Source organism: Prionailurus bengalensis, chromosome A2 (assembly GCF_016509475.1).
Source record: "Prionailurus bengalensis isolate Pbe53 chromosome A2, Fcat_Pben_1.1_paternal_pri, whole genome shotgun sequence".
Classification (NCBI taxonomy): domain Eukaryota; kingdom Metazoa; phylum Chordata; class Mammalia; order Carnivora; family Felidae; genus Prionailurus; species Prionailurus bengalensis.
This window is the reverse complement of record NC_057348.1, coordinates 135109522-135122604: the sequence shown is the minus strand read 5'-3', so window position 1 is coordinate 135122604 and position 13083 is coordinate 135109522. Positions and strand designations below refer to the sequence as shown.

Below are 13083 nucleotides of genomic sequence, written 5' to 3'. Positions count from 1 at the left end.
ACAGGCTCCAGGCTCTGAGCCATCAGCCCAGAGCCTGACGCGGGGCTCGAACTCACGGACCGCGAGATCGTGACCTGGCTGAAGTCGGACGCTTAACCGACTGCGCCACCCAGGCGCCCCTCTCTGTCCCACTCTTTGCGCGCGCGCGCTCTCTCTCTCTCTCTCTCAAAAATAAATAATAAACATTAAAAAAAAGAATATTCCAGATTGGTAAGAGGATGTAAAACACTCAGTATTTGCAGATGACCAGATACTAAATACAGAAAACCTCAAAGACTTTGGGAAAAACAAATACTACAATAGATAAGTGAATTCAGTGAAGTTGCAGAATACAAAATCAATGTAAAGAAATCTGTTGCATTCTCATACACTAATAATGAAGCAGAAGAAATGGAAATTAAGAAAACAGTCCCATTTACAATTGCACCAAAAACAATCAAATATGTAGGAATAAACCAAAGAGGTGACTCTGAAAAGTGTAAAGCACTGATGAAAGAAATTCAAGACAATGCAAAGCTATGGAAAGACATTCAATGCTCATGGATTGGAAGAACAAATATCATTAAAATGTCTATACTACCCAAAGTAACCTACACATTTATTGCAATCCCTATCAAAATACCAACAGCATTTTTCACAGAACTAGAACAAAAAATCCTAAAATTTGTATGGAACCACAAAAGGCCTTGAATAGCCAATGCAAACTTGTGGCAGGTGTCACAATTCCAGACTCCACGTTATATTACAAAGTGGTAGTAATTAAAACATGGAACTGGCATAAAAATAGACACATAGATCAATGGAATAGAATAGAAAACCCAGAAATAAACCCACAATGATATGGTAAATTAATCTTTCAGAAAAGAGAAATGGATATCCAGTAGAAAAAGGACAGGCTCTTCAAATGGTATTGGGAAAACTGGACTGCTTTCTTCCACCATACATAAAAATAAACTCAGAGTAGATTAAAGACCTGAATGTGAGACATGAAACCATAAAAATCCTGTAAGAGTGCACAGGCAGTAATTTCTCTGACATCGGCCATAGCAACATTTTTCTAGATATGTCTCCTGAGGCAAGGTAAAAAAAAAAAAAAAGCAGAAGTAAACTATTGGGACATCAAAATAAAAAGTTTCTGCACAGTGACAGAAACAGTCAACAAAACTAGAAGGCACCTGCTGAATGAGAGAAGATATTTGTAAATGACATATCTCATAAAGGGTTAATATCCAAACTATATAAAGAACTTACATAATTCAATACCCCCCAAAAAAATAATTCAATTTTTAATATGGGCAGAAGACACAGACATTTCTCCACAGAATACATACAGATGGCCAACAGACATGAAAAGATGCTCAACATCATTCATAATCAGGGAAATGCAAATCAAAACTATAGTAACATATCACCTGTCAGAATGGCTAAAAGCAAAAACCCAAGAAACAACAAATGTTGGCGAGTATATGGAGAAAAAGGAACCTTGCACTGTTGGTGGGAATGCAAACTGATGCAGCCACTGTGGAAAACATGGAGGTTTCTCAAAAAATTAAAAATAGAACATACCCAATGATCCAGTAACCACACTACTGGGTATTTACCCCAAAGATACAAAAACAGTAATTCAAAGGGATACATGCACCCTTGTGTTTATTGCAGCACTATTTACAATAGCCAAACTGTGGAAGCAGCCCAACTGTCCACTGATGAATGAATAAAGAAGGGGTGGTATATATACAATGGAATATTATGCAGCCATAAAAGGATTAAATCTTGCTATTTGTAACAACATGGATAGAGCTAAAGAGTATAATGCTAAGTGAAATAAGTCAGAGAAAGACAAATGCCATATGATTGTATTCTTGGAATGAGTGAAAAGACTTGAGAAAAGACTAAACAAAAAAAGGAATCAGAACAGAGACCTCAAGAAGACAAAGGATGAAAACAAGAGGAAGCAATGAAGAGAGATGAACTTTGATGTATGTGTACTTAATGGATAATATTAGACTGTCTGAAAATGTGAAGTATGAGTGCTAAATAAGGTTTTTGGAAACAGACAAGACAAAGTACAAGTAAAACTCAAATAAGTACTAAATCATACCAGCAAAAATCTAAGAGCTATAGTTTACAGAGAGTGGGTGCAACTTAAGAGTAACTAAGTATTCAAAAGATCTCATCCTATTATACTAGAAGCACGAGAAAATTATGGCATGGTACTGGAGGAGACCATAGTCTCATTAGGAGAAATAGATCTTATCTTGCTTACACATCATACATGTTTTACTAAGAGCAGAGAAAGGTGATAATGTTTAATGACGTTTTTTTAGAAAAGGAAAAGCAGAGTCATATTTTCAAGGCAGAAAAATGTAGTGAATAGCAATTTTATTGAACCAATGAAAATGAAAAAAATATTGTCAATTAAATTATCAGTCATTACACAATTAAATTATCAGTTATAAATCCAGAATGGGCTGGACTTACCAACTGAGATATTGGCTTAAAAAACAAAAGATGGGGGCGCCTGGGTGGCTCAGTCGGTTGAGCGTCCGACTTCAGCTCAGGTCATGATATCGCGGTCCGTGAGTTCGAGCCCCGCATCAGGCTTTGTGCTGACAGCTCAGAGCCTGGAGCCTGTTTCAGATTCTGTGTCTCCCTCTCTCTCTGACCCTCCCCCATTCATGCTCTGTCTCTCTCTGTCTCAAAAATAAACATAAAAAAATTTTTTTAAAAAAAAACAAAAGATGGCTAAATGCTCTTTACAAAAAAAAGAAGAGAAAGGAGTATGAAAAACCCTTTACAATGAAAGCAAACTCATGGAAATCAAGATTGTCAGCATCAGGTATTACTAATGTTAAATGCAGTATATAGAATAAAGAACTTTCTATTACAATAAAAGGCAAAATCAATGAAAATATAAAAAGCATAAACTTGGACACACCAGACTACATGGCCACTAAATCCATAAATCAAAGCCTATTAAATTCAAGAAGCAGATCCAATATAGATATATATAAAATGAGTAAGGACATAGATACATTAAAAATACAATAAATAAACATGTAATTATGGAATAGAGAAGAAGGTCCTGCCTGTATTAAATGTAAGCATGACACAAAACATAGAAACAGATCATTCATTATACTAGTTGCTGTATGGATTGGGTGTGGATACAGATACAGGTCAGAGTCCTTATCCTCAAAGCACTTATAATCTAGTTGAAAAAAAGAGATGAATTGAACAAATACGTTTTGGCCTGATAGATGAACTGATTTTTTAAAAAAGCACAAAATACTAAGAGAACATAGAGAGAGAGGAATTGGTATTTAAGAGGAGGTGGGGCATCAAAAAAGTAGGGGTATGTTGGCTTCTAAAATGAAACCTTAGAAGTAGATTATGAATAAGTCAGTTGACAAAAAGAGTGAAAAGACGTTGCATTCAGAGAGTGCTCTGAGTATAGGCTATCCAGAGGAAAGAGAAATTGGAATCCATGAAATGCAGGCATAACCTATGTCTATTATTAGGATGGAGTAGGATTGGAGATGCTAAAATGGTAGACAGAGGACTTAGCATGATAGATACACTTATCACATGTATAACCTTGAAAATTTTAAATAGTGAATTGACATGATAAGATTTGCAAGTATGGAGGAAAGACTAGAGCCAAGAAGGCAGTCATCCATGTAAGAAATGATGAGACCTGAACACGTGGAAGAAGAAGAGAGAGAAAGCAAAGTGTACAGATACAAATGATAGGAAGGGGGTAAAATTCATAGGAATGCTGACTTAAATATGAAAGTATGACAAGGAGCCCTGGATAAATTCCAATTTCTGGGTTGAGCAGTGCATGGATTGTGATGCTGTTCCCAGAGGTAAGTAATAATAGAGAGAGTTGTATGTTAGAGGTAAGTAAGGTGGTGACTTCAGATTTGTATATGCGTTGCATATATGTTTTGTTAGGATAACCATGTGGCAATGACAGATATAATATTGTGCTCAGGAGCAAAGCCTGGGCTAGAGATACAGATGGAGCAGCCATTAGTGTGTTGACAGTAAAGTCAGGAGAGTAGGTGAGATCATCCAGACATGGTGTTTATGTAGTGGAAAGGGAGGAGCATTGAGGACCTTTGAAATCCATACATTTAAGTGCTAGAAAAATAAAAGGAGTCCAAATAATTGTTGACCTTTGCCAAAGCAATTTTGTTAGAAGGAGCAGGCAGAACAAAACTGCAGTGATTTAAAGAGAGAATTGGAAGTAAAAAATTCTTTACATTAAATCTCAGGAAATAGATGGAAATTAATACTGAAAGTAAAGTTATTAGTAGCACAAATTGTTATCATGTAGACCAGTTATTATAAAGTTTTATAACTTCCCTGAAGGGTTATTATGATTGTTCATAAGAGTTTATAAAATTGAATAATTCATTTAGATTTTGTTAATCAGTAACAGGCAGGAAACTACAGATGTTACAAATTTCTGTGGATGTAAAACAACTGGAAGAATTGTTCTCTCCCCTGTCAAAATTGTCATGTAACATTACTGATGGTATCAATAACTTTAATAACTGTTTAGAAGCTAAGTAATAAACCTTCTAGATAATCTAGACCCTATTACAGGAGTTTGCTGTTACTTTCGATAAATTAAGCTTTTCTTAGAAGAAACCAGTGCCACATTTTAAACACATTTTTCAGTAGTAGTCTGAAACTTCTTAGTAAGCAAACTATGCTGGCCCAGTACTTTTCTTATCTAGGAGGAAGTAGGCATCTCTAAGAAGCAATTTATGTCCATGTGAATTGGCCAAAAATTATAATCTCTGCTGGTTCAAGATTCTAAGAGATATTGGTATTTCAAAGAACCTTAATTTTCAGTGCAATTTCAGAACAAATTTTAGTACAAAATCAGAAAAATCACTTACAGTTTTCAATAATGAGGTTCAAGCAAATGCGACTCAACATTTTCATGTCACCTTCTCTGGATATTCTGCCAGAGTGTCACTTCCCTCAGATTATATTTTAGCCAACTTTATTTAGTTTTCCAATTTTGCCATATTGTAGAATGAGAAAAAGAGAACTTTAGATTTCTCTTTATCAGGATAGATTGCAAAAAGCAATTTTCAGGAGATGCGGGGGCAATAAACACAAAAATCTTAGTTCAGTCACACACTAACAGTGATCTTTCAGCAAAAGCTACTTATTTCTAAACCTGTGTTTTCTCATCTCTAAAGTGAGAATAATTTCTGTTTAATAAAGTTTTGTGAACAGTGAATGAGATAACTGCTTAGCCATGCATAATGATTTTGTTTCTCTAATAGACAGTTAATGCTGAGGTTACAAAATTTTGATGATTCTGTGTTCTAAATTGGTGTTTACACGTAAGTTGTTTTTTATTGGGGTTGAACTATATGAACTAAATTTTTATAAATTAGAAATTATTCTGCCTGTGGATTTTAAAAATTCTCTGTAGTTATGGCTTATCATGAATTCACAAATTGAAATAATAATTTTAATGTTTATTTTTGAGACAGAGGGAGACAGAGCATGAACGAGGAGGGTCAGAGAGAGAGGGAGACACAGAATCTGAAACAGGCTCCAGGCTCTGAGTTGTCAGTACAGAGCCCGACGCGGGGCTTGAACTCACCAGCCATGAGATCATGACCTGAGCCAAAGTCAGACACCCAACCGACTGAGCCACCCAGGCGCCCCTTGAAATAATAATTTTAAATAATGCTGTGTATATTCCATTAGATCTTGTATCCTGCAACCTTGCTAATTCATTTATTAGTTCTAGTGCTTTTTTGGTAGATCCTATAGGGTTCTCAGACTGCTGTCTGTGAATAAAGACAATTTTACTTGTTTTTCTACCTGGATGCCTGTTTTTTTCTTGTTGTGTTGCATTGGCTAGAGCTTGGAATACAGTGTTGAATAGAAGTGATGGGAACAAACATCTGTCTTGTTTCTGATCTTAGGAGGAAAGCATTCATTCTTTCACCATTAAGTATGGTGTTAGCTGTAAAGTTTTCCAGTTGAGGAAGTACTCTTCTACTCTTAACATTGCTAAGAATTTTATTAGATGTTGGATTTTGTGAAGTACTTGTTCCACATTTGTTAAGATAATGGTGGTTTTTCTTTTTTTGGTCAGATGTTAAACTAATCTTGCATTCCCAGGATAACTGTACTTGGTTATGATGTATTATCCTTTTTATGTATTTTTGGATTCTGTTTGCCAAAATTCATTGAGGACTTTTGCATCTATGTTCAGTGAAGATTATTGGTCTATATAGTTTTCTTTCCTTGCAGTGTCTCTCTCTGGTTCCTGCTAGTAGAGTAAGTCTTGCTAATAGAATGAATTGGGAAGTATTCTTTCCTTTTCAGTTTGCTGGAAGAGTCTGAGTAGAATTGGTGTTACTTTTTTCATTAACTGTTTGGTGAAATTTACCAGTGAAGCCATCTGGACCTGCTCTTTTCTTTGTGTGTGTGTGTGGGGGGGGGGGGGGCAATGGGTTATTTACTAATTTAATTTTTTATAAATATAAGACTATTTAGGTTCTTTTTAGTGTGTTTTGGTAGCTTGAATCTGTTGAGAAATTTGTCCATTTCATCTAAGTTGTCTTACTAGCAGAAATTTGTTCATAATATTCCATTATACTTTTAAAATGGGGAGAATCTGTATTGATGTCACCTCTCTTATTCATGATACTGGTAATTTGTGTCTTCTTTTTATCTTGATAAATTTGGTTTAGTTTGTCAATTTTATTGATTTTTGCCTCTTAATGGGGGATCTGAATAAGGTGAAAAAGTATGCAATATGAAGTTCTAGGAAAAGGCAGAGGGAACAGCACTTGTATGGTCCCTGGAAGGGGAAGAACTGGGCATTTCCAAAGAGAATAAACTCTAAGGGGCCAAGACAGAAGCATGGAGAGTAATTATGAGGCTATTGCAATAACACAGGTCAGAGAAAGATGATGATGGCTTAGACTGCTTACAGTAGCTAACAAGATGGTGAGAAGTGGCTAGATTCAGAATATTAATTATGAAGGTGGAGCCAGAAGGACCAGCTGATGACTTGTATATGGAGTGATGGAGAAGAGTCATGAATGATGCTTAGTCTTAGTTATATAGTTATGGTAGTTTTGTGAAATAGGGAAGACTGGAAGCAGATTTGGACTGTTAATAGAGAAGGTGAGGTGGAGGAGAGGCATCAAGAGATTTAATTTAGACTTAGTGGAGAATTTGAATTAGTCGACTCAAATAATTTTGTTCTATTGTGTATGTTTTCATTATTTGTTTAAGTTATCCAGGCAATTCCCTCTTTACTTTGTAAACATTACCTGTCTAATGAAGCCAGTGTATAGGAGATATTCAAGATAGAAGAGGCAATGCTTGACAGCTACCTTAGCATAGTGTTTCCAATAAAACATTGAAATTGTAATATCCTAGGAAATAGAATAAAGAGAGAAATGTGTGAATCTTTTTGTGCTGAAGACATTAGTATGAAGTGACCAGATTCAGGATATACCTTATGTTAACAAGCTTTATAGAGAAATATTGTTTATAGGTGGTGTATGTAATGTGAATAACCAAGATGAACTTCCTGGAGATCAAAACAGATTTCTGAAATTATTTACTTTGTTGTTCTTTTGTGAAGTTCCTTATATATAAATCAGATATTTGAGCCAATTCAGGAAGATTGAGCCCAGAATCCCAGACCACCTTCAAAACTGACCATGATACAGTTCAGCCCAAGTAGAACTGATAGAATCTTTCTGGTATCCTTTGTAATAGAACAAGAAGCTGACTAACTTCCAGGAGGAGAGGGATTGAATCTCTATTTTGAGAAATGATACACAAGAGGGAAACCGCTGTGCTTTCCCAGAAAATAGTCTGAGAGTCTGGCTAAACTATTAAACTAATCTCTTCCTTAACTAGAGTAAGCCTCCAAGTCAGGGTAAAATTCTTTCAGGCTTATACTAAAATAGAATCATAACAGACTACGATAAAGTTTTAAACTTATATTTTTATTAAATGTAATAAATAAAATATAATAAGCATTTAATAAGTATGAGCTATCCTGAGAGGACAGGGACCTTTTTTGGGTCTTTCATCATTGTATTCCCAGCATAAGCATAGTACTCTGATACTCTCCTACATGAATATGTAAATTATTGAAACCTCATATTAGAAAGTATGGCTTTTTGTGTGATTTTTTTTTTTAAACACGTGTCTTCACTAGAGGGTGCTGTGTAAGCATTCAGTACTTTTAAGTGTCTTCTTCCTTCACATTTATTTGCTGGGAGATTGGATTTTTAAATCACCTGATTTTTTAAAAGCTTTCATTTCCTTTTCTTTGATTTCAAAACAATACATTGGTATTGTGTATGGTAAAATTAATGAAACTGAGTAGCTGTTAATGTTGGCATTAACACATGTTTCTTTTCTTCCTCCTTGTTAGGAGACTTATGACTCCAATCATGTATGCTGCACGAGATGGTCACCCTCAAGTTGTTGCTCTCCTTGTTGCCCATGGAGCAGAAGTTAATACCCAGGATGAGAATGGTTATACCGTGAGAGTTGATTGTACAATGTCCCCTTTTCTAAGACATTGGTATCTTATCAGTAGTGCACAAAACATTTTTAAGAAGTAAAAATTACAGAGGGGCTGGGATACAATTGCTGTTTGGTGAAGAAAAGCAACAGCTGAAACAAAAAAGGAATTATCTGATTCTCCTTGTCCTCACCCTTGGCACAAGAAGCTGTAGCACACAGCAAAGCGTGGATTCTAGAATACACATAGAATTCTATTTTATAGAAAACAGTTCAGTGATTGGCAAATAAATTATTTTATTCTATAAAGCACTTGACTGGGTAAAATATTATATGATTTGTAAAATCTGCGAGCTCTGGCAGTCTGCTTTGCAGTTACAACTTTGGAAATATGTTTACTTTAGATTGTAAAATGAAGAGATTGCACCATTCTGTTAATTAACTATGCTCACTGTTTTATTGTGCCATAAATACTGTTGAAAAGTTTTCCTTTCTGTCTCATATACACTCCCTCTCTTTAAACAATCTTCTTTTTCCTCCACTTACAGGCTTTAACATGGGCAGCACGTCAGGGTCATAAAAATGTAGTTTTGAAGTTGCTTGAACTTGGAGCTAATAAAATGTTACAAACCAAAGATGGAAAGACACCGAGTGAGATTGCTAAAAGAAATAAACATCTAGAGGTATCCTATATATTAATTTTTCTGTGGCATGTTATGTTATTATTTCTAGAACTTTTGTATTATTTTCTTAGAACTCACAACTGTCATAATACCGTATCTGGCTATTATTAAATGTTTACATATGTAATTCTCCTCTGGCCAGGTAACGTAAACTTTATTTTCCTAGAGTATTCACATTTACTAAATAAGAGGCATATATAATGTGGTAATTTAAAAGCTATAGAAATAAATAATAAAATCTTATTCTGACCCTAGAAATAAAATTGTAGTAGACTATTTAACATTTCAGACTGGTCCAGATTTTTAGAAATTAATTAGTGTATTGAGAAAGCTAATAAAATGCCAAAATTTGAACATGTAATTATTGAACATGTAATTTTAATTAGTACATATTAGACATTTTAAAAAATAAGTAAGTTAAATTTACTCCTATGCATGTGACAAGGTATTTAATAAAGAGATAACATAGTTGAGTAGATGATCTGTCATTCACATATTAAAGTCAGTAATAAATATTTGCCATACGTTAAATCACTTTATTGATAGGAAGTTTTAGTCTGAATATTAAAACTTTGGATCAAAGGGCTATAATGTCTAAGCAAGGGTGAATACAGTACAAGTGTAAAACTAAGTTATATAGTTCAAGAGCTTCCAGACCTGAGTTTCTGAATTTGAAAGCATGTAACATTCCAGAGGTTCTATCATATAATCAGACCATGCCACTTTCACTGCATGGAAAATAACTTTCTTTATTTTTTAAGCAATCTGATAAACATGCCTATCATCTTCTAACTCAAGTCTACATTTACGGAAGTATTCTAGAATAATTGCTAACCACTAAAGCCCTGTGAAACTTCAAAAGAAATTCATGGTGCTTCTTCTAAGCTTTGAAAATTTGAAAATTTTTAATTGGTTTACTGCATTATTAAATTTAGGGTAGATGACACTGAATTTGACATATTAAGAAATTTATGAATGTCAAAGATTATTTTGAGCCATAAATTGTTTCTTAAAGTGAGATTTGATTTTGTGTTCTGGTTGATTATGTAGCATAACCCTGACTTACTAAAAAGTTAGATTTTAAGTATAAGTGATAGTATATATAATGTTAAGTATATTTGAATGGCTTATTAACTTTTTGCAGATCTTCAATTTTCTTTCTTTTACTTTAAATCCATTGGAGGGAAAGCTCCAACAGCTAACTAAAGAAGAGACTATTTGTAAACTATTAACAACAGATTCTGATAAAGAAAAAGATCACATATTTAGGTAACAAAGCATGTTTTTGTTCAACAAAATACCTATAAATGAGTAAAAAATATGTATGTTTTATTACTTTTAGTAAATGTGATGACATTTAAAATAGGATATTTTACACGATTACAATCAATTTTTTTTTTAATTTTTTTTTCAACGTTTATTTATTTTTGGGACAGAGAGAGACAGAGCATGAACGGGGAAGGGGCAGAGAGAGAGGGAGACACAGAATTGGAAACAGGCTCCAGGCTCTGAGCCATCAGCCCAGAGCCTGACGCGGGGCTCGAACTCACGGACCGCGAGATCGTGACCTGGCTGAAGTCGGACGCTTAACCGACTGCGCCACCCAGGCACCCCTACAATCAATTTTTAAATATCACTGAGAAATGTCTAGATTTTAAATGCTTTTTTCTACAGAATTTTAGAAAAATTTTATATGTGTGTACTATTAACAGTAATGAGAATAATTTCTAACTTTAAAATATCAACAAAATTTATTTCTAAAAGTGTCTAAGATTATATTTTTGTTAGTGTTCAAACTAGACTGCATCTTGCTTTCTAATTCTTTTTAGCAGATTTCTGATTTTATAAGCTAAAATTAAAAATACACTTTTTTATGAACACAGTTCAGTACATGGCCACAAAATTTTTCTGTGCTTACCTACATTAAAATTATTAAGTCTTTACTTCCTACAATTAAAGAGATTTTCATGTATAGAAACCCCACAAGGAATATACATATTGGCAACTAATTTCATTCTTAGGAAAGATGAGCTACATTTTACTGTCGTCATTTTCTCTGTTAACTTATATCTTCACTCAAGAAACCTTCCTTATTCCACTGATATAACATAGGTCTAGTGTGTAAATTTGCAACTATATTACATATAGATACATTCTTACTCATTCTCATTCTGTATCTATATTATAAATATATATTGATTGTGCATTTATAGTCCGTTCTGAAATTGACGTTGCTATAAATGTGTCTAGTTCATATACAGCATTTGGAGACCTGGAAATATTTTTACATGGTCTTGGGCTTGAACATATGACAGATTTATTAAAGGTAAGATTTTGTATAAGCTACAGAGAATTATAGATGTATGTTTATTTGTTGGTTAACTAAATATTAATGCTTAAGCATGCTTAAATAAAAATGCCAAACACACTTTTCTCCATAATTTATACTAGATCCCATTTTAAGACTACAAGCATTTGAAAAATTTATTATTCTAGAAATTTAAATAAATTTGAATTTGGCTGGAGTAAACAGCTTTTATTCACTGCCTGAAACTTCATAGGACTCCTCCTTGTACATCTAAGCCTTTAGATTGTTTTTTTTTTTTAATGTTTATTTATTTTTAAGAGAGAGAGAGCATGAGAAGAGGAGGGGCAGAAAGAGAGGGAGACACAGAATCCCAAGCAGGTTCCAGGCTCTGAGCTGTCAGCACAGAGCCCAACGTGGGGCTCAAACTCACAGTGAGATCATGACCTGAGCTGATCAGACGCTTAACCAACTGAGCCACCCAGGCACCACTGCCTGGTGCAGATTGTTTTTAGAGTTGCTTCCTGTATAGAATATTAGAAGCATGATTTTAAGTCAAACAGATCTGGTATCAGATTCTTGCTCTAATGATTGTTTAACTGAAATATGTGACTTAAATCTCTTTTTTCATAGGATGATAATGCCTAGTATAGGATTGTCATAGATATTAAATTAGATCATATGCCAGGCAGTGTTTTAGGTACTTTAGGATGCATTATGGGGTTTGAGTTATGGTACGTTAGGTATGCGTTATAGGGTTTGACAGTTAACCATTTAGCTGAATGAAGCAGTAAAGCACTTTTTAAAATAGGCTCTCCTTAGGAATGGGCACATTCTGTTTAGGTAGTTCAGAATTGTGCTTCATTGTACAATCTTGAAACTTCTTCCTATTTGAGAAATACTGAATAAAACTGAATGTTATTGATTGTTTAATATGATGCAGTTAGAAATTTAAAATATTCATAAAACATAACTTCTGTCAAATTTTATAGAGCTACCTTCCTTTTTATGTGAGCATATATAAACTGTAATAATTTTCTTTGAATCTGGGAAACCGGTTATGTTTGTACTTTTTTAGGTAATCATTTACACATGTTAATGACACTCATCATCTAGCCAGTAGTACAATTCTATACCCGCGTATTCTATCCCCTTCTAGAACTGAAAGTTGACTGACTATAACTGACTAATTTATAAATGACTAATTTATGACACTTGCCTACTTTCCTTTCTAATGTTTACTTATATTGAAAGGTGGTGTTTTTTTTCTTCTCTACAGGAAAGGGATATAACTTTAAGACATCTTTTGACCATGAGGAAAGATGAGTTTACAAAGGTTAGTATCAGTTTCAAAAACTCCAGACCTTCTTTCATATTTTAAGAATTGTGGATATTTTTATTTTCTATTTTAAAAATTCTGGGGCTACAGACCGTAAATGATCCTTTACTAGTTTTTTTGATTACATATGATTATGGATAACCATATCTGAAATCTTCTGTTATAGTATTAAGTTGCTTTAAGAACATTGAAGGACTTAGAGTTGTTTTTCTTTCTTC

At 34.1% G+C, this 13083-nt stretch overlaps 1 protein-coding gene across 1 annotated transcript in view; it reads left to right on the top strand.

The window, feature by feature from the left end:
- ASZ1 (ankyrin repeat, SAM and basic leucine zipper domain containing 1) overlaps positions 1-13083 on the top strand; it is a 51812-nt gene that overhangs the window by 28950 nt on the left and 9779 nt on the right. Inside the window, exons 5-9 of the mRNA XM_043589327.1 lie at positions 8447-8558; positions 9087-9221; positions 10366-10490; positions 11472-11547; positions 12806-12862. Coding sequence (XP_043445262.1) covers positions 8447-8558; positions 9087-9221; positions 10366-10490; positions 11472-11547; positions 12806-12862 — 505 coding nt within the window. The remainder of the gene's footprint in view (positions 1-8446; positions 8559-9086; positions 9222-10365; positions 10491-11471; positions 11548-12805; positions 12863-13083) is intronic.